The sequence below is a fragment of the Micromonas pusilla genome (genome assembly GCF_000151265.4).
Source record: "Micromonas pusilla CCMP1545 genomic scaffold MICPUCscaffold_3, whole genome shotgun sequence".
NCBI classification, from domain to species: Eukaryota; Viridiplantae; Chlorophyta; class Mamiellophyceae; order Mamiellales; family Mamiellaceae; genus Micromonas; species Micromonas pusilla.
In genome coordinates, this window is record NW_003315884.1 from 530,519 (window position 1) to 550,025 (window position 19,507).

Sequence of the window (19,507 nt, forward strand, 5' to 3'; positions counted from 1 at the left end):
CGCGCGACGCGACATTCGTTCCCCGTGTCGTGAAACGCGCGCCTCGCCTCGCGGCGAAACGCGCGTCGTCCACCGTCCCGGCCTCGAACTCACCGTCTTCCCCGCGCGTCCGCGTCGAACACCGCAGGTGAGAGCCGCCGCGGCGGCCGCGGCGGCGGCGGCGGACACGAAGCACGACAGGTCCGCGACGCTCCGCCACCTCAGCGCGGCGTCGGAGATCTCGCGCGAGATTCACGAAGCCGCGAGGCTCGCCGCCGCGGCCAAGGCGCGCCAGCGGCTCGCGTCCAGCAGCTTCAGCGGCGGGTCGTCCTCGACCTCGACCTCGACCTCCGCGGAGATGGCGATCGGCGCCGCCGCGAAGGCGTCCGCGGCGATCAGAGCCGCGCAGGATGCGCGCGACGCGACTCTTCGATTCCCGTCGTCGTCGTCGCTCGTTCGAAGCGTCTCGGACGCGACCCACGTGACCTCGTCCCGCCGCCCGGCGCCGGCGCCGTTCTCCTCTAAATCGCCTCTCTTCGGGAAGACGCTCGACATCGACAGCGAGAGCGAGAGCGACGACGACGACGACGGGACGCCGCCGCCGTCCGTCGCCGAGGCGATGTCGGCGTCGGCGTCGGCGTCGGCGACCGAAGCCTCCGGGGGGTCCGAGAGCGAGAGCGTCCGAAGCATGAGCGAAGGGCGGACGACGTCCAGTGGCAGCGGCAGCGGCAGCGGCAGCGGCAGCGGCAGCGGCAGCGGCAGCGTCGCTGGCGAGGACGACGGCGTCGTCGTCTCGAAACCCACCCCGCGCGGCGTGGAGCGCGACTCCTCCGCGGGGTACAGAGGCGTCTCCGAGTGGATGGACACCGTCGTCGCGCAGGCCAAGGCTGTGCGAACCGCGAGCGGCGGCGGCGGCGGCGGCGGCGCGCGGTCCGCGGCGACGCTCGCGGCCGCCGCGGCCGCGGGCGCGCGCGCCGCGGAGAGCTCGGGGAACCTCGGAAGCATCGCGACCGCGCCGTACACGCCGCCGACGCGCGCGGGCGGCGCCAAGGAAAACGCGGCGGCGACGAAGGCGCCGACGCGGGGCGTCTTCGCCGCCGCCGCCGCCGCGAGGCCGACGTCCTCGAAGTCGAACGGCGACGACGACGTCGACGCGATGACGACGGAGCAGCTCAGGGTGAGAGTTAGAGACCTGATGGAGTCGCTCGACGGCGCGCGAGGCGCGCACGAGGAAACCGCCGCCGCATTGGCGTCGGCGACGTCGAGGGAGGAGACGACGTCGGACGAGTTGAAGCGCACGACGGAGAAGTGCGCGGAGATTGAGAACGGACGGCGCTCCGCGCGTTCCGCGCTCGCGGAGATGGCGTCTCAGAACGCGCGGCTCGTCTCCGCGTTCAGCGCGAAGAAGGAGGAGATGCGCGTGATTCGCCTGGAGCTCGACCGCGCGAAGAAAGTCGCCGAGAGCGCGACGGAGGGGCTGGATAAACAGCTCGCGGCGACGCAAAAAGAAGCCGCGAGCTTACGCGAGCTCCTGTCCCGGCGCGACTCCGAGCTCGCGCAGGCGGACCTGGCGCTGAAAGAAGCCAAGTCCGCGGCGAGGGCGGCGGCGAGAGAGACGGAGAAGCTGCGCGACGTCACCGCGCGGTGGGAGCGGCAAAACAACCGAAACGCGTCCGACGTGAAGACCATCACGGAGGCGAAGGAAGAGTCCCAGCTCGCCGCGAGAGTCGCGCACAAAGAGCTCGAGGTGGAGCGCGCGCAGTTCGCCGCGGAGCGTCTTCGGTGGGAAGCGGAGCGGAAGCGCTGGACGATGGAGCTGGCCGCGTTGAAGGAGGCGGCGAGGAAAGCCGGCGCGGTGCCCACCGCGAGGGAGGCTCGGGAGGCGCCTCCGCCTCCTCGCGACCGCGTCCCGCCCGTCGTTCCGAACCCGAACCCGCGCCAGAACCCGCAGTACCGCGATCCGTACAGGCAGACCGCGAAGCCAGCGGGGGAGTCCGCGTCCATGCCGAGCTCGCCGACGCGTCCGAGCGCGTCGAACGCGAACGCCTCGAAGGCGATGAGCCCGCTGAGGAAAGCGTCCGTTTTCGCCGCGAAAGCCGCCGCCGCCGCGTCCGCGTCCGGGAGCCGCTCCGCGCCGACGTCGCCGGTGAAAAACAAGCCGGCGTCGTACGCGTCGCGGCACGGCGGCGGCGGTGCGACGGGGTCGGGGACGACTCGACCGTCGAGCGCGATGCCGAGCGCGAAGGACGGCACCCCGCGTCAACGCGCGGAGATTCATAAGGTCAAAGGGAACAACGAATTCCACGCGAAAAGGTTCGAAGCCGCGCTCGCGCAGTACAGCGCCGGGCTCGCGCTGGAGTTTCACGACGACGGGTTCCGCGCGATCCTCCACGCGAACCGAGCCGCGGCGCTGCAAGCGATGGGTTTATATTGCGACGCCGTCATGGACTGCTGCGCGTCGAATTTGTTGGATCCAAAGTATTTACGCGCGTTGCAACGACGAGCAGACGCGTATCTCTCCATGGGCGACTGGCCGAACGCGTGCAGGGATTTGGAAACCCTCGCGCCGTCCATGGGCGCGGAGTGCGCGGCGAAGCTCTCGGAGGCGAGACGCAAGGTGAAGAAGGGCGCGGTTTTGGATCACTACGCCGTCCTCGGATTGGCGCAGAGCGCGTCCGGGGCGGAGGTGAAGCAAGCGTATCGACAGCTCGCGCTGAAGCATCATCCGGATAAAGCGCCGAAGCCGGAGCTTCGAGACGTCGCGGAGGGGTTGTTCAAGCACATCGCGCAGGCGTACGCGGTGCTCTCGGACGTGTCGCAGAGGAAGCGGTACGACTCGAGCCTCGTCATGGCGCGGTTCAAACGGTCGGGGATATATTAAAATAACTTCACTCGACGACGGGGTGCGCGGATTCGTACCCGGCGAGATTGGAGGGGGAGACGGGAACGGGAACGGGAAGGGATTACTTGGGCGCGCAAACGCGCCACACGACACGTGTATAATTTATCAATCGAATAGATCACATCACAACGCGTCGCGCGCGCGGTGCGGCGTCAACGGCTTCGTTGACCCCGCGCGCGTCGATCCATCGAGGTCGATCGATCGATGGATTCGATTGATCACGCGGGTCCCGGCGACTTGATCCTCGAGGGCGACCCCGGCGGCGGGGTGCACGTGTCCGCCGAGTCGTACCCGCTCGCGATGAAATCGCTCATCGTGAGGCTCCTTGCGAGTGTCTCCACGTGTGTCACACACACGTTGTTCGCGTGGAAGCACTCCGGCGGGCCGTCCAGGTCGTCCTCCCACTCGTCCCCGTCCGCGACCGCGCCGGCGGCGGCTTCTCCCGCGCCCACCGCTCTCTGAACGACGTCCGAGGCGTAGTTACACAAACCCTTCGCGAGCTCGTTGTCGTCCCCGTCCTTGATCGTGACGCACGCCTGGACGCTGAAGTTCCCGACGCACCCGGTGACGTGCGACATGAGAATCGGCATCCCGCGCAGGACGTGCTTCGCGCCTTTTTCCGACACCGTGACCTCCCCGGCGACTGGCACGGCGAGGAGCCATTTCTTTTTACCCTTGGCCGCCTTCTTCGCGGGTAAGAAGGCGGTGCCGACGCCCACACCCTCTAAAACCGCAGCCTCGACGCCGTCCATGCGCGAGGATAGACACACGATCGTCTTACACCCCGCCGCGCACGCGATGCGCGCGGCGGTGAGCTTCGTGACCATCCCCCCGGTGCCGACGGAGGTGCCGGCGCCGCCGACGTCGACGTTAAGATCGTTGATGTTGTCGACCACCTCGATGAGCCGCGCGTCCGGGTTCGTCCCCGGGTTCGCGGTGTACAGCCCTTCCACGTCCGTGAGTAAGAAGAGCCACTTCGCCTCCACGAGCGCGGCGACTTGCGCGGATAACGTGTCGTTATCTCCGAAACGGAGCTCCTCCACGGCGACGGTGTCGTTTTCGTTCACGATGGGCACGACGCCCATGTCCAGCAACGCCGCGAACGTGTTCTTCGCGCGCACGTATTGCTTCCGGTCCGATAAGTTCCCCAGCGTGAGCAGAACCTGCGCGCACTTCAAACCGATCGTGCTGAAGATGTCCTCGTAGTGCCGCATGAGGTGGACCTGACCGACGGCGGCGAGCGCCTGCTTCTTCGCCACCTCTTTCGGTTTCTCGTCGAACCCCATCTTGAACATCCCAGCGCCGACCGCGCCGGAGGAGACGATGACGACGTTGAGACCGCGCTTGTGCAGCCTCGACACGGTCTCGCACATCGCGCATATTTGCGACAGGTGCAGGACGCCGTCCCTGAGGAGGCTGCTCGTGCCGACCTTGACGACGACCGTCGGCTGCGATGGGACACACGGGGCGAGGAGGACGCGGTGGACGGATCGGAGACGTGATGAAGCGCGGTGGAGAGGACGATTATCGATGTGCGAACTCGCGCGCGGGACGGCGACGACGACGACGGGGCGGGGACGGGCGCGCGAGACGACGCACCTTCTCCATCGCGTCGGACGTTCTCTGCGGGACGGACGCCGCGCGGGATGGACGCCGAGCGAGGGACTCTCGCGACCGCGGACGCGCTCCGAGCGCCGTCGGTCTGAAGCGCGTCCGAGAGGATAAACACCTTTTACGCGCGGGATCGAGATCGCGCTTTTTTTCCAGTTTTTTTCTGCTTTTTTTCACGAAACGTTTCGTAAACAACTCCTACACGGCGCGCCTTCGCTCGCGCCCCTCAATGCCCCATCGGCACCGTGCGCCACTTCCCATCCTCCCCCCGCCTCGTGACGAACTGCTCCGGGATCGCCGTCTCCGTTGCTTCCTCTGCGCTCCCCTCCGCCGGCACGCACGTCACGTTCACCTCGGAACACTTCGCCGTCGTGACCTCGGCGCTCCACGACTTCTCCCCCAAGTACACCTGGCACCCGTCCACCTTATCGATCGCGACGGTCGGGACGGTTCCCATGCACTGCACCTGCACGGACGCGCAGTTGATGATCTCGCACGTCGCGAGGACGTCGTCGAACACGATGGCGGACTTTGCGCACGCGTCCATCGTGACCGCGTTCGCCTTGCCGTTGATTTTGATCACGCAGTCGCGGCAGTTGTACACGTACACGGTCTGTTTTGGGTTGACGTCGTTGAGCTCGATCGTCTTGTTCCCGACGTGATTCTCGACCGCCCATTTCTTGCCTTCGAGGGAGAGCTTCGGGGCTTTCGTCGCCGGCGCGGCGGCGGCGGTCGCGGGTTTCGTCGCGGCGGCGGCGCCGGCGGCGGGCGCGTCCCCGACGAGCCCGGACCGATCCGCGCGGTTCTTCGTCTTCATGTCGTCCGTGACCTTGCGCAGCCCGGAGGTGATCGCCTCGCCTTTGTTGAGTTCTTTAAACACCGCGTTCATCCCAGACTCGGGTTTCGGGGTCGTGAGGAGCCCCGGCGGCGGCGGCGGCGGCGGCGGCGGCGGCGCACCCGGTTTGTTCAGGCCGAGCGTTCCCGGCGGCGGCGGCGGCGGCGGCGGCGGCGGCCCGCCCGCCCTCTTCGCCACCTTCTCCACCTTAAAATCCTTCACGTCGACGCCTCGCGGGTTCCAACCCGGCCCGGTCGCGTGAAACTCCTTCACGTAGCCTTTGAAATCGGTCAACACGAGCTGTTTCATCGCCTTCACGAACGCGGCGTGCGCGGGGTCCTTCCCCTCGCCCTTGTGCTCGACGAGAATCTTATTCGCGTAAAACTCCGCGGACTGCCACGCCTCCGCGACGTGCGGCATCGGCAGCGACATCCCCATGTCCGGGCCTTGGTACGCCACGAACGCGAGGCACTGGACGCTCTCCGCGATGACCTTGAGGTGGTTAAACGCGTCCGTGCGTCGTCCCTCCGTCGTCGCGGCGAGCTTCATCATGCGCTCGCCGACGGGCGCGATGAGCGTCTGCAACGCGTCGACGTCGGTCGGTCTCTTGCACGCGGCGACGACGGCGAGGACGTCGCGGAGCTTCGCGAACGCGTCCTCGAACAGCTTCACCGCGTCCGTGATCTCCGCGCCGAGCGGGGACGCCGCGGACGTCATCGTTTTCAGCGCGCCGGAGAGGAGCGCGTCGTAGGACGCGACGGACGGGGGGATCTCCCCGGGCGCGGGCGCGGGCGCGGGCGCGGGCGCGGGCGGCGCCGCGACGGCGCCGGCGCCGACGCCGACGCCGACGCCTTGCTTCTCGAGCCTCGCCGCGACGGCCTCGAGCCGAGCGACGACGGACTCGAGGTTCACGGTGACCGCCATCAGAATCGCGTTCGTTGTTGACCGGAAGATCTCGCTCGCGGTCGCGTCCCCTCGGATCTGACGGACGACGAAGGAGGAGGACGCGACCTGGTACGGCGCGCGAACGGGCGCTCGTCCGACGACGACGGCGACGACGACGACGACGCGGGGCGAGGAACGACGCGACGACGGCAGCCGACGACGCGCGCGCGGGTGTGGCGCGGCCGCGGAGCGCTGGCAGAGTGGACTCTAGCTAGTCAAAGAAGATGGGCCAACGTTCAAAAGAGCAGTCACAGCAGTGGCAGACTGGGCACCCTCGCCGCGGGGCGGATTCATCCGGAGACGTCACCACCGTGAACCACCACCATCATCCGAAGACTTCAACACCACCATCGCCCCCCCCGCGTCCTTCAAATACTCCGGGTCCGCGTTCGCCATGTGCCGCACCTCCGTCGTGAGCTTCCGCGTCGGGTGCACCTGCCTCAACGCCGCGGCGAACGCCGCGCGCTCCGCGCCGACGACCTCGTCCTCCTCGAGATATTCCGACGCCATCGCCGTCCACGCCGGCTCCGCGGCGGCGAACGTGCCGCGCCCCAACACGCTGTGCCCGGGCCTCGGCACCCCCAACGCGATCGCCTTCGCCGCCTCCATCGCCTCCCTCAACTCCTCCACTGAGTGGCCGCCGAACAGAGGCTTCCTTAGCCCGTCGGCGTCCGTCCAGCGTTCGTTCGCTCGGACCCACGCGCACAAGCCGGGCAGCGCGAGGAAGCACTCCGCGTCCGCGCGCATCGTGCGCAGCGCCGCGGCCGCGCACGGCGTCATCCCGATCGCGCCGATCTCCGGGTGGTACTGCCCGCGCTCGAGCGCGGCGTCGCCTCGCGAGAGCACGCACGCGAGCACGTCGGCGTCGTCGCCCTCGCCGACGGGGACGCGCGCGTCGTGCTCGCGGCGCGCGGGCGCGGACGACCGTCGAAGGAGCCAGAGCGAGAAGTTCCCGGACGGGTGCTTCCACTCGTCCACGCGCGTCGACGGCGAGGACCCGAGCGGGTAGTTTGGATCGGACTCGTCGAGGATCGCGTCGCGGATGGACGCGAGCGAGGGCTCGCGCGCGTCGTCCGACGACGACGACGACGACGACGCGCCCGCGGCGAAGCCTCGAGATCTCCGCCCGCCGCTCGGAGCGTCGCCGCTCGTCGTCGTCTCGCGATGACGACTCGCGAAGAGCGGCGGAGGACGAGCGAGGCACGGCGACGACGCGCCGCGCCAGAGCTGCGCGGCGGGCGGCGCGTTCGCGAGCGCGCGAAGCGCGCGTCGTGCGGCCATCGTTGTGATCGATGTCGCCTCAAACCTAAAACCTGAAGCGACATTTCATCATTCACTCTCACGGGCGCGGACGGCAGCGAACGGCGAGCGTCGCGGAAGGCCCCGTCGGCTTCCTCCGCTCCTCGCGCGCGCCGTCGTCATGCTCGCGTCGGCGGCCGCGGCCGCGTCGGCGGCCGCGGCGGCGGCGACCGGCGGCGGCAGGCTGCGCCCGCGGTCGCGTCGGGGTGCCGTGCGTTGGAGACGGATCGACGATCGCGGCGTCGTCGCGGCGACGCGGCGGTCCCGGAGCGTTCGCGCGTCGCCGGGGGAGGGAGACGTGCGCGACGGCGACGACGCGCGGCGCGCGCGACCGGAGCCGTCCATGGACGCGGAGGACGCGAAGGCGTTCGAGACCGCGATGAACGCGCTCGTCGACGCGGACGAGGATCTCCGCTCGGATCGCTCGTCGTCGTCGTCGCGAGATGCAGACGCGTCAGACGACGCCGTCTCCTCCTCGCCGTCGTCGCCTCCGCCCGCCGCCGGCGGCGGCGTCGGCGTCGGCGCGACGTTCGCGCAGTGGGCGCGTCGACTCGACGACGCCGTCACGAACAGAAGCGGGCGTCGCACGCGCGCGGCCGCGGAGGCGCTCGAGCTGTTCGATCAGATCCGAAGAGCCCTCGGCGCGCCGTCTGACCTCCCGGCGTCGATCGCTCGTAACGTCGCCGCGACCGCGGCGTCGCGCGGGAGCATCGGGTGGTTGACGAGGAGCATCGCGACGACGGCGGCATCGGACGGAACGGACCGATTCGAGGCGTTACTTCGTATGATACGAGAAGCAGAAGAAGAGGAAGAAGACGGCGCCGCGTCGTCGTTTACGTCGCCGCTGTCTGACCGCGACGGTCCCGCGTATCTGTTGATACCCGGCCTGTTCGGGAGGTACTACCCGTGCTACATGTGGTCTATTCGCGCGCACTTCAGACGGAGAGGCGCGACGTGTAAGATTTCCACCGCCGCGGACGGCGAAGGCGCGGTCGAGAGCAACGCCGCGGCGTTGTGCCGAGAGATTCTCTCTCTGCACGCCTCCGTCGGCGGCCGCGGCGTCGTGTTGATCGGACACAGCAAGGGCGGGATCGACGCCGCCGCCGCGCTGTCGCTCTACGAAAACAAACTCGCCGGCGTCGTCCACGGGCTCATAACGACGCAGTGCCCGTACGGCGGGAGCCCGATCGCGACGGACCTCCTCGCGACGCCGACGCTGACGGATCTCACGTCGCGAGCGTTGGAGGTTTTATTTCGCCGGCCGACGGGCGCCGGCGCGAAGACGCTGACGCCGATCAAAGACCTGACGTACGCGCGCCGGACGTCGTTCCTGCGCAGGCACCCGATGCCGCTGTCGTTCCCGTGCGTCAGCATGCACAGCGAGACGACGTCGCGGAGCTCGTTTCTGTACCTCGCCGCGCTCTACGTTCGGAGGCGGTACGACGAGGCGAGCGACGGGCTCGTGGCGCGACGCGACGCGGAGATACCCGGGTGCGTCGCCGTGCGGTTCCGCGGGGAGCAGGACCACGCGGACTGCGTGTTTCCGCGCGCGCTGTCGAACGCAGGCGGTGGTGGTGGTGGACCTGATGGTGAAGAAGTGACGGCTACTTTGGAGGCGTTCAATTTGGAATACGCCGCCGCGCCGGAGACGGACGCCGCCGCCGTCGTCGCCACCGCGATCGAGGAGGCGGGCGACAAAGGCATGGTGCCGCTGTCCATCGCGCGCATGGCGCACCAGGTGGAGAAGAACACGAGGGACAACTTAGAGAACTTCGAAGCCAACGCGCCGCCGGGGATATTCGCGGTGTTAGTCAGAGCGTACGTCGCGTGGAACGACGCGCTGCCGGAGCGTCTGTCGGGGACGCCGGCTCCGGGGGAGGCGCGTTCTATACACTGGTCCCCATACGACCGCGTTCGCGTGGTGAACGCCGATCCTTAAGGACTTTCGCCGGCCGTCGTTTCTCTCCGCCCACCCCACGGTTTCAATCCCCGCCCTCGACGCCTTTCAACTCCAACTGACGCCTTTCAACTCCACCCCGACATTCGCTTGTATGGAACGACCCTCACAGTATCACGAGGCGCTCGCGGCGCTGTTGACGGAGCGGAGAGCGCTGCGACTGGGACAGGGCGGCGGGTCCGCGATGGCGGCGGGAGCGGGAGCGGGAGCGAGCGCGGAGTCTGGGGATTTGATAGCGAGATAGCGGCGTAGCGTAGCCGATGTCCACGGGGATGCAGTCGTACGGGTTGCACGCGCCGGTTCCGACGAACGGGTCGTTACAGTGTCATGTCAGGTCAGGTCGTTAAAAAAAAAATTCGAGCGTCAGATCGCGCGCGCGCGCGCGATGGGCTGCTGCCCCTCCAGGGGGGTGGCCCCCGTGAGGCCATCTCCCGCTCCCGCGGCCAACGCCCGCGGGGGCTCCCCGTGGGTGCTCGAGGCGTCGAGCGGCGTCGGGGGTCGGTACACGTGCTCGGGCATCGCGCCGGAGAAGGTCGAGCGCCGAGGCGGACGCGGGACGATACGGAACGCCATAGCAAGCTTCAAATCGAGCCCGAACGTGTGCGCGGCGATATTGTACCAGACGGACATGCTCCAGGAGGACTGGGAAAAGCAGAGATGCACGGTGTTCCTCCGCCCGTCCGAGGTGACGGCGACGCTCCAATTCGACAAAGAGAAGGATCGGAGCGGCGCGTTCACGGTTCTGGAGTGGAAGTGCCGCCTGCTGAGTCCGGACGTCGAGGTCAAAGACGACGGACACGAGAAGCTATGGCTCCAGCCGTACACACATGATGGCAAAACGATCAAGACGCGAGGCGTCTCCCCCGGGCGCGTCAAGGGCCTCGCGGACGTCCCGTCCCTCTGCTTGTGGAACACGATCAGCCCGAACGATCTCAACCAAAGGGGGGGGGTCTGCAACTGCTACATGGTCGCCTCGTTCGCCGCGCTCGCGGAGTGGCCCGGCGCGATCAAGAAGTTGTTTCGAAAGACGAAAGGCGCGGACGAGATGCCGCGCTCGAACGCCGCGAACGAGTACACGATAACGCTTTACGATCTCGAGAGCGCGCCCGTCGCGCGGGAAGTGGACGTCGTCGTGAACGAACGCCTCGCCGTGGACGTCGACAAAGGGAAAAAGCTCGGGTTGCCGATATCCGACTGCGCCGAGCTGTGGCCGTGCTACCTCGAGAAAGCGCTCGTGGTGCACTGCGGCGGGTGGAACGGCATCGGGAGCGGCGGGAAACCCAGCCATGTATTGGAGATTCTCACCGGATGCCCCAACGCGTATGACTTGACCCTCAAGGACTTCGTTTGCTGTGGGAACAGCGCCGGGGAAAAGCGCGGCAACAGCGTGAAAAAACGGAAGGGGGTAGGTCGTTACAGGAAACCGTGGCCAAGCGCGAACGGCAAACCCGTGGTGCAGCCGAAAACCCAGGACGGTTGCATCGACGCGCTATACGCGTACGATAAGGCCAACTACCCGATGTGCTGCTTCTCGGCGCGGGACGGTAACACCGCGGCGACGCGCGCGGACGGCTTCATCGACATACACGCGTACACGCTCATAAGGGTCGAGAAGAACGTCGCGGGGAGCGGCGTGGACATGTTGCTCCTTCGGAACCCCCACGGAACTAACGAGCTCACGAGAGGAATGTGGGTCGACGACGGACCGGGGTGGAAGAAGCACCCGGAGATACGAAAGGCGATACAGCCGGTGTTTGAGAACGACGGCGCGTTTTGGGTCGAGAAGAGCGAGTTCTTCAAGTACGTCGACTACGTCACCGTGCTCGCGCTGGACATGACGACGTTCGTGAAGAGCTCGTACGCGCCGCCGCCGCTGTTCGAGGACGAGTGAGGCGATAGACTAGCTAAGTTGAGTCGAAGTTATTAATATTATTCGGCGAGGGAAAGAAAACGAAGACGACGACGACGACGACGACGACGACGAACGAGACGCTCTCCGAGCGAGCGCGGCAAAGAAACGAATAAGTCATCATCACATCCATCTCGCTTTGTCTTCTCTACTCTACGCGTATACCTCGTCGTACTCGCCGCGGACGTCGCACACGATCTCTGGCCCGAACAGCGCCTCGCCCTCTCGGACGAACTCCTCGTAATTTTCAGCGTGCGCCGCCGCGGCGTCCGGATTCGGCTCCGACACGTCGTCCGCGTACGCCGGCGGATTTTCCTCCACGAACGCTCGCGTGCTCGCGCCGCTCACGAGCGCCGCGGCTTGGAGCGCCGCGCCCAGCGCCGCGGTCTCGGGCTCGACCGGCCACGTCACTCTCGTGTCGAACGCGTCCGCGATGATCTGCCGCCACCGTTTGCTCTTCGACCCGCCGCCGACGACGGCGAGCTCCGTCGGCGGGGATAAACCGAGCTCGGACATGCGTTTCAGTCCACCTAGCAGCGCGTACGTCGCGCCCTCCATCGCGGCGTTGTACACAACCCCGGGCGTGCACAGCGACCCGGGCCTCAGACCGGTTAACGTCCCCATCGCGTGCGGCCAGTTCGGCGAGCGTTCGCCGACGAGGTACGGCAAAAAACGCACGCCGCCGCTCCCGGGAGGCACGCTCTTCGCTTCCTCGGCGAGCTCTTCGTGCGACCTTCCCCCGCCGAACGCCTGCCTCGCTTCGCCGACGACGCGCGTGCAGTTCATGGAGCACAGGAGCGGTAAGTATCCCCCCGTCGCGTCGCAGAACGGCTGGATCGCCGCCGTCGGATCCGGCACGGTTTCGGCGTTGTACCCGAACAGCGTGCCCGAGGTGCCCAACGAAACCACGAGCCGCCCTTCGTTCACGCACCCGGCGCCGAGGGCGCTCATCATATTATCGCCGCTGCCGACAGAGACGGGGATGCCCGCGGGGAGACCTAAAAACGCCCCAGCGTCGGGCGTTACCTTGCCCCATTCGACGTCCGGCGGGAGGAGCTTCGGAAGCGTCTCGAAAAACCGCGCGTCGACGGCGTCGCACTTCGCCTCGTCGATCTCCCTCGCCTCCATGTCCATGACGCCTATCCCGCTCGCGTCGCCCCTCTCCATGTGCATCTCCCCGGTCATGAAGTAGTTGACGTAATCGTGCGGCAAGCACACGGTCTTCGTCCTCTCCCAGTTTTGAGGCTCGACGTTTTTGAGCCATCGCACTTTGGACGCGGTGAACCCCGCCTGCATGTTCCAACCGAACATCTTCCCGAGCTCGGTCGCCTCCGCCGCGGACTCGGTGTCGCACCACAGCTTCGCCGGTCGCACGACCGCCCCTTCCGCGTCCAAGCACACCATGCCGTGCTGCTGCCCGCTCACGCCGACGCACGCGATGGCGTCGGGGGTCGCTCTGGCGTCCGCGAGCGCGTTCTTCACCGCGACGCGGACGCCGTCGAGCCACGTCGCCGGGTCTTGCTCCGCCGCGTTCGCGGAGGCGTTCGGGAGGAGGCCGTACGACTTCGCGCCGCGCCCGGCGACCGCGCGCGCGTCGAGGTCGTAAAGGATCGCCTTCGTGCCTTGCGTGCCGACGTCCACGCCGAGGGCGTAGGTGGCTTTGGATTTCGCTTTATCCGCGGCGTTCGACGCGGCCGACGCCTTCGCGCGCGCGACGACGACGCGTCCGCGATGGCGTCGTCCGCGTCGACGATGCGGCGCCGTGTCGAACGCCGCCGCGGCGATCGCGGCGGTGCGCGCGAGGGACGACATCACGCCGGGCGCGGGGAGGAGTGATGACCGCGCGGCGGGCGGGGCGGAGGCTGACTCGGACACCGACAGCACGTGGTGGCGCGAAAAGAACGCGTCGCGGTCGGGCGGTCTGTATGCAGCTCGAAAACCGAACGAAAACTCGTCAACTCGAAAACTCGAAAACTCGGCGTGACCGGCGCGGTAGCCGTGAACTTGGCGGTATCTGGTCCAACATTACGCCGTGAATCGATTCACGACATCGTTATTAGAAACTTTCTCCGTGATCTTGCTGCGCGATATTGCCTTTCGACGTCGTCGTGCACGGCACCGACGACGACCATGGATGACACATCTTCGCGTTTTTTCGAAGCGGGCAACTCGAGAAAACTTTTTGGCAAAAAGTGACCCTGGCTTCTTCAGGCGCCAATGACATCGTTTTTCTCACATAAAGTGGTGTTATCTTCTTAAATATACTGCTGATATACATTGCGAGGAACGATTCTTCTCACTGTGGCGATGTCATTCACGGCGTTCCGGCGATGCCATGGCCGCGCGAACACGCCGACCCGAGACGTCTAGCAAAAATATTTACCCGTGGGAGAAATTTTTCCACCTGAAAACGTCAAAATGTGTCGTCCATGGTCGTCGTCGGCGCCACGCGCGACGGTGGAAAAATGCGACATCGCGCAGCAAGATGACAGACAAAGTTTCCAATAATGATGTCTTGAATCGATCCAGGGCCTCATGTTGGACCAGATACCGCCAAATTCACGGCTACCGCTCCGATCACGCCGAGTTTTCGAGTTTTCGAGTTGACGAGTTTTCGTTCGGTTTTCGAGCTGCATAGTCTGGTGCAGGTGCCGAGTTATCCTCTCTCTCGGGCCGGAACGATCGCTCCACGCGCACACCCCGACGCGCGCGCGTTGAGGGATCCGCGCGACCGCGACGTCATGCCGCACGAGGACGATGAGGTTACGGAGGTGCGACTCGCGCGATCGCGCCGGCGCGAGCGTCGCCCCGCCCGCGCGTCGCTTCGCGCCGTCGAACGCGCGTCTCTCCGTCAACCCTAAACCCTCCGCGTTCGTTCGTTCGTTCGTTCGTTCGATCCGTCCATCCATCGATCGGTCTGACGACGACGCGCGCTCGTCCCCGTCCGTTCCCCAACCGTCCCTCGCAGGAAGAGTACCAGGCCGCGCTCAAAGCGCTGCAAGGCACGATCAGCGGCAAGACGCGGACGGCGCCGAAGGGACCGAACGACCTCTCCTGGGAGGCGCAGTTCGAACGTCTGCACGAGGTCATCGCTCGCGTCGGGATGACGTCGGCGGTGAACGACCTGAGCGTGATACACGTCGCGGGGACGAAAGGCAAAGGCAGCACGTGCGCATTCGTGGAGCACGTCCTGAGGAAGTGCGGCACGAAGACCGGGCTGTACTCCTCCCCGCACCTCGTGGACATACGAGAGCGGTTCAGGATCGACGGCGTGCCGGTGTCGAGGACGGCGTTCACGCGAAACTTTTGGTGGCTGCGCGATAAGCTGCGCGAGACGGGGTGCGAGGAGGAGTTCGGGATGCCCGCGTACTTTCGGTTCCTCACGCTCTTGGGGTTTCGAATATTCTCCCAGGAAGGCGTCGAGTGCGCGGTCCTCGAGGTCGGGTTAGGAGGGCGATTAGACGCGACGAACGTCGTGAAGGCGCCCGTGGCGTGCGGCGTGACGTCGCTCGGGATGGACCACGTCGAAGTGTTGGGTGACACGATCGGGAAGATCGCGTACGAAAAGGCGGGTATATTCAAACCGTCCGTCCCCGCGTTCACGTCGCCGCAGCCGGAAGAAGCGATGGAGTCGCTTCGACGTCGCGCGAGGGAGGTGGGCACGAGCGTGTCGACCGTGGACGGGTTGGAGTCGTACGAACGCGGCGCCGGCGGCGGTGAGGTGGCGTTGGGACTCGCGGGCGGGCATCAGCGTCTGAACGCCGCGCTCGCGATTCGGCTGCTCAGGGAGTGGGGCAACAGCGCGAATCCGCGGCCGGCGTGGGGCGAGGCCGCGGAGGCGGAGCTATCCGCGGGCGTGCTCCCCGAGCGCTTCCGCGACGGGTTACGAGAGACGGAGTGGGCGGGACGCGCGCAGGTCGTCCCGGACGTCACCGCGGTGGACGACGACGGAAGCGGTGACAAGTCGGAAATGGCGCCGAACTTGCTGTGGTACCTCGACGGCGCGCACACGGAGGAGAGCATGCGGCAGTGCGCGGAGTGGTTCGTCTCCGCCACGAAGAAGGACGAGGAAGCGTCCGGCGGTTCCGGCGGCGGTTCCGACGGCGGCGGGACGCCCCCCGCGTCTAAACCCGTCCGCATGCTCATGTTCAACTGCATGGAAGAGCGCGACCCCGAGACGCTGCTCACGCCCACCGCGCGCGTCCTGAGCGAGCACGACGCCCCCGTGTGCCGCCCTTCCATCTTCGTGCCGAGCGAGAGCAGCAGTTTGGACTTGAAGCCCGTGAGCGACCCGCGAGAGTCCACGGCGTGGCAGGAGAAAACCGCGCGGACGTGGGCGCGGTTGTCGTTGAAGTACCCGCGCGCGGTGACGCCGCCGCCCGCGACGACGGACGCGGTGGCGGCGGCGCGAGCGGCGGCGGCGGCGCGGGTGGCGGCGCCGGCCACGATCCCGACGGTTGACATTCCGTCTTCCGCCGGCGGGGACTCGACGCGAGACCTCGCTTCGGTCGTGGTGCCGTGCATGCGTCAGGCGATCGAGAGGGTGCGCACGCGCGCCGCGGAGGAGCGGAGGCTGAAGTCGGGGCGGCGCGTGCACGTGCTCGTGACCGGGTCGCTGTATTTAGTCGGCGACATGCTCCGCTTGTTAGGGCGCGCGTGCTAGATAGGCGGGTAGGAGACTTACGGGGACGAGTAACCGACGAAAACGGACGAAATCTGCGTTTCTCGCCTCGGGCGGACCGTCGTTTCGTCCCCGCCGTTTTCCGCCGCGTCGTCCAGTCGTCCTTGGAAGTTCCGAGGGAGCGTCGACGCGGCCGCGCCCCCGACGCGCCACTTCCGCGCGCACGCCGCGAGGGTCGTCTTCCGCGCTCACTCGCGCCCACTCTCGAGCGCATCCGCGACGACCGCGGCGCACGACCGAACGACCGCGAACGACCGACCGCGTCTCGCTCAGATTCGCGCGAGGTTCATTCATCCCCCCGCCGCGCCGCGCCGCTTTTCGTCCGCCGACGCGACATGGCGGTGACGACCCCGAACGCGAAGAAGAACCCCGCGGGCGTGCGGCACCTGTCCACGCCGGATATCCTCGCCGCGATGATGACGGACTCGGACGACGACGAGCCGGTGCGCGCGTCGCGTCGCGTCGCGTCGTCGCCCCGTCGCGTCGTCGCCGTCCGTCCGTCCCCCCGCGTTTCATCGCGTTTGCGTTTCTCGACCAACGACTAACATCCTTCCGTCCGCGCGTCCGTCCGTCCGACGACAGGCGGCGCTGCGCGCGCGCGAGGAGCTCAAGGCGACGAGAACCGCGTGGGACGACGAAGAGAAGGAGAACCCGAAATCCCCGAAATCCCCGCTCGGGAAGCGCGGGGACGGCCGCGGCAGAGACGCGCGCGTCTCCAGCCCGACGAAGAATCCCCTGCGGTCGCTCCTGATGAACGTGAACCGCGGCAGAGACGATCGCGGGGCGGACGCGTCGTCCGCCGCCGCCGCGTCGGTCGTCGCCGAGACGTTTGACCTCCGCGACGACGAGGTCGACCGCGCGAAGCAGCTCGAGGTCCGACACCACGAGTCCCTGAAGACGCACGGGATGAAGCCGCTCGCGCCGCCGTCGCGCGCGGCCGCGGAGACGCTGGCGATGACGTCGCGGCGCCGAGGGGACGCGTCGGCGGCGATCGCGGCGACGGCGTCGCATCTCGCGTTTTTCGCGCTCGCCGCGTGTTGGCTCTTCGTCGTCGCGGTGTTCATCGACGTCCACGGGCTGTGGCTGCCGTACTACCCGAACGCGTTCGCGGTGTGCACGGACGGGCCGAGGGACGTCGTGAGAGGCGCGGTGTCGCTCGCGAGATTTATGACGGGCGTCGCGGAGACGCCGGCGAAAGTCGCCGAGACGGGGTGGCGCGCGTGGCTTTCCTTTTTTTGGCCACGGTGACAAAGGATCCTTTGGCGGGGGCGGGCGGCGACGAGCGGACGCGGCGGCGCGGGCGCGGGAGGCGTCGTCGCGCGAGCGCGCGGTAGCGGACGACGACGAGAATAGAACGACGCGATGCGTTTCGTGCGTGCGATAGAATGTGTGAATGAAAGACGACGAGAGCGCGCGCACTACCGCGCGACGCCGCGGCTGCACGGGACGACGCGACGCTTCGCGACGAGAACGACAGGTAGAATCGCGCCGCGCGCTCTGCTCGCGAACCCTCCAGTACGACCGGCGCGCCATGGCGCCGCCTCGCGGCCCCGGGGCGAAGTACGGGCGCTCCAGCATCGTCGAGCCGCGCGGCGGACGCGCGCGCTGGCGCGTCCTCGCGGCGTTCGCGGCGCTGCTCCTCCTGCGCGCGGCGTTCGCGCGGGGCGGGGCGCGGCATCCGGAGCCGGGGACGGAGGCGCGCGACGCGGACCCCATCGGATCGGAGGACGCGTCCTCCTCCTCCTCCATCGCGTCGGAGTACGAGCATCTCGCGCGCGTCGAGGCGAAGCAAGCGTCGCTCGCGGCGCGCGTGCGCGAGCTCACCGCGCTCGTGCGCGACGTCGACGACGCGCTCGAGAGGACGCTCGCGCGAGGAGAGCGCGCGCGAAGCGCGAACTCGATCCGTGCGCGTCGTCGGCACCATCGCGACGACGAGGCGACGGCGACGGCGACGGCGACGGCGACGGCGGCGGCGGCGGCGACGACGACGACGACGGCGGCGACGACCTCCCCACCGCGGCGCGCGGCGTCGAGCGGCGGCGGCGACGGCGACGGCGACGCGTCGAGCGAGAACGGCGACGGCGCGTGGTGGATGGACATGGACGGCGACGACGCGTTGCCCGACGGCGCGTCCCTCCGAGACCGCCCGACCGCGTACGCTGCCGTCGTCGTCATCGCGTGCGACCGCGTGAAGTACCTGACGCGCACGGTGGAGTCGATCGCGCGCGCGGTCGCGTCGAGCCCGGACCCGAAGAAGACGAGGGAGGAGTTCCCGCTGTTCATATCCCAGGACGGCGACGACGCGCGGACGACGACGTACGCGCGGACGTTGGAGGGGAAATTTTACCACGTGAGACACCGACAGGAACGTCTTCCGAAGCTGCGCGACGGCGACAGCGCGCGCCATCGCGCGTACTACAGGATATCGGCGCACTATAAGCACGCGCTCGGGAGGCTGTTCGACGATCTCGGGTACGAGCGGGTCGTGATACTCGAGGACGACATGGACCTGGCGCCGGATTTTTTCGCGTATTTTCGCAGACTGGGCGACGTGTTAGAGCGCGACCCGTCCGTGTACGCGATATCGTCCTGGAACGATAACGGTCAAAAGAGCCTCGTGAAGGACGAGAGGAGGCTCTACAGGAGCGACTTCTTCCCCGGTTTAGGGTGGATGATGCACGCGCGCTTGTGGAAGGAGCTGCGGCCGAAGTGGCCGGACGCGTACTGGGACGACTGGATGCGTCAGGTGCGTGAAAGTTTTTCACCCACCGCTCGGTTTCAACATTTGATCGCTCCCCCTTTCAACTGACCGGTGAACTATTTTTGTATGGAATGGCTCTCAGAGCGCCGTGCGTTTGGGCCGCGAGACGATTCGACCGGAGGTGTGCCGAACGTTCAACTTTGGCGAGAAGGGCGCGAGCGAGGGGCAGTGGTACAAGACCCACCTCGCGAACGTGAAGCTCGCGAGCGAGAAGGTCGATTGGGGGAACGAAGACTTGAGTTACCTCGACGCGGACGCGTACGAACGCGCCGTCGCGGAGGCGGTGGACGCGGCGACGCCGGCGCGGGACCCGTCGCAGATCACGCGCGCGGAGATCACCAACCCGAAGGGCGTGTTCAAAGTGCTGTATAAGGACGAGGCCGAGTTCCGCAGACTCGCGGCGAAGTTCCACGTGTTCCCGGAGTGGAAGGACGGCGTCCCGAGAGGCGGGTACCGAGGCGTCGTGCACCTCAAGATGAACGACGGTCGGCACGAGGTCATGCTGGTTCCGAGAGACGCCGCGAAGGTGACGAAGACGTTCGCGGAGTACCTAGCGAGCGTCGACGGCGGAAAGGCGGAGGTATTAGGGTTGTAGTCATCGAGCTAAGCTAGTGATGTAGATCGACGC

At 67.3% G+C, this 19,507-nt stretch overlaps 9 protein-coding genes across 9 annotated transcripts; 5 read left to right on the forward strand and 4 right to left on the reverse strand.

Annotated features, from left to right (window-relative positions):
* Nucleotides 1-3,327: 3,327 nt before the first annotated feature.
* On the reverse strand, nt 3,328-4,326 carry MICPUCDRAFT_4566 (uncharacterized protein; the record flags this gene model as incomplete). The annotated part of the gene is made up of 1 exon (XM_003057166.1): nt 3,328-4,326. A coding segment is annotated over one exon (999 nt), but the record flags the coding sequence as incomplete, so codon positions are not given.
* Nucleotides 4,327-4,637: 311 nt separating this feature from the next.
* MICPUCDRAFT_25569 (uncharacterized protein) lies at nt 4,638-6,450 on the reverse strand. The gene has a single exon (XM_003057167.1). It carries the CDS (start codon nt 6,249-6,251, stop codon nt 4,719-4,721), a length of 1,533 nt encoding a protein of 510 aa, XP_003057213.1. The 5' UTR covers nt 6,252-6,450; the 3' UTR covers nt 4,638-4,718.
* Nucleotides 6,451-6,575: 125 nt separating this feature from the next.
* On the reverse strand, nt 6,576-7,553 carry MICPUCDRAFT_56124 (uncharacterized protein; the record flags this gene model as incomplete). Its single annotated transcript, XM_003057168.1, has 1 exon — nt 6,576-7,553. The coding sequence occupies one exon, from the start codon at nt 7,551-7,553 to the stop codon at nt 6,576-6,578; it is 978 nt and encodes a 325-aa protein (XP_003057214.1).
* Nucleotides 7,554-7,914: 361 nt separating this feature from the next.
* Nucleotides 7,915-9,510, forward strand: MICPUCDRAFT_56125 (uncharacterized protein; the record flags this gene model as incomplete). Its single annotated transcript, XM_003056701.1, has 1 exon — nt 7,915-9,510. One exon carries the CDS (start codon nt 7,915-7,917, stop codon nt 9,508-9,510), a length of 1,596 nt encoding a protein of 531 aa, XP_003056747.1.
* Nucleotides 9,511-10,156: 646 nt separating this feature from the next.
* On the forward strand, nt 10,157-11,419 carry MICPUCDRAFT_38652 (uncharacterized protein; the record flags this gene model as incomplete). Its single annotated transcript, XM_003056702.1, has 1 exon — nt 10,157-11,419. One exon carries the CDS (start codon nt 10,157-10,159, stop codon nt 11,417-11,419), a length of 1,263 nt encoding a protein of 420 aa, XP_003056748.1.
* Nucleotides 11,420-11,539: 120 nt separating this feature from the next.
* Nucleotides 11,540-13,256, reverse strand: MICPUCDRAFT_32199 (uncharacterized protein). The gene has a single exon (XM_003057169.1). The coding sequence runs from the start codon at nt 13,247-13,249 to the stop codon at nt 11,591-11,593; it is 1,659 nt and encodes a 552-aa protein (XP_003057215.1). The 5' UTR covers nt 13,250-13,256; the 3' UTR covers nt 11,540-11,590.
* Nucleotides 13,257-14,144: 888 nt separating this feature from the next.
* MICPUCDRAFT_25571 (uncharacterized protein) lies at nt 14,145-16,148 on the forward strand. The gene is made up of 2 exons (XM_003056703.1): nt 14,145-14,208; nt 14,406-16,148. Exons 1-2 carry the CDS (start codon nt 14,179-14,181, stop codon nt 16,098-16,100), a joined length of 1,725 nt encoding a protein of 574 aa, XP_003056749.1. The 5' UTR covers nt 14,145-14,178; the 3' UTR covers nt 16,101-16,148.
* A 136-nt stretch (nt 16,149-16,284) lies between these two features.
* MICPUCDRAFT_56129 (uncharacterized protein) lies at nt 16,285-17,366 on the forward strand (the record flags this gene model as incomplete). The annotated part of the gene is made up of 2 exons (XM_003056704.1): nt 16,285-16,561; nt 16,701-17,366. Exons 1-2 carry the CDS (start codon nt 16,454-16,456, stop codon nt 17,364-17,366), a joined length of 774 nt encoding a protein of 257 aa, XP_003056750.1. The 5' UTR covers nt 16,285-16,453.
* Nucleotides 17,367-18,216: 850 nt separating this feature from the next.
* Nucleotides 18,217-19,474, forward strand: MICPUCDRAFT_32201 (glycosyltransferase family 13 protein; the record flags this gene model as incomplete). Its single annotated transcript, XM_003056705.1, has 2 exons — nt 18,217-18,864; nt 18,962-19,474. The coding sequence occupies 2 exons, from the start codon at nt 18,217-18,219 to the stop codon at nt 19,472-19,474; spliced, it is 1,161 nt and encodes a 386-aa protein (XP_003056751.1).
* Nucleotides 19,475-19,507: the final 33 nt, after the last annotated feature.

Coding starts and splice junctions, on each gene's coding strand:
- MICPUCDRAFT_25569 (XM_003057167.1), bottom strand. CDS start 6,251: ATGGCGGTCACCGTGAACCTCGAGTCCGTCGTCGCTCGGCTCGAGGCC.
- MICPUCDRAFT_32199 (XM_003057169.1), bottom strand. CDS start 13,249: ATGTCGTCCCTCGCGCGCACCGCCGCGATCGCCGCGGCGGCGTTCGAC.
- MICPUCDRAFT_25571 (XM_003056703.1), top strand. CDS start 14,179: ATGCCGCACGAGGACGATGAGGTTACGGAG. Junction 14,209..14,405: donor AGGACGATGAGGTTACGGAG/GTGCGACTCGCG, acceptor CGTCCCTCGCAG/GAAGAGTACCAGGCCGCGCT.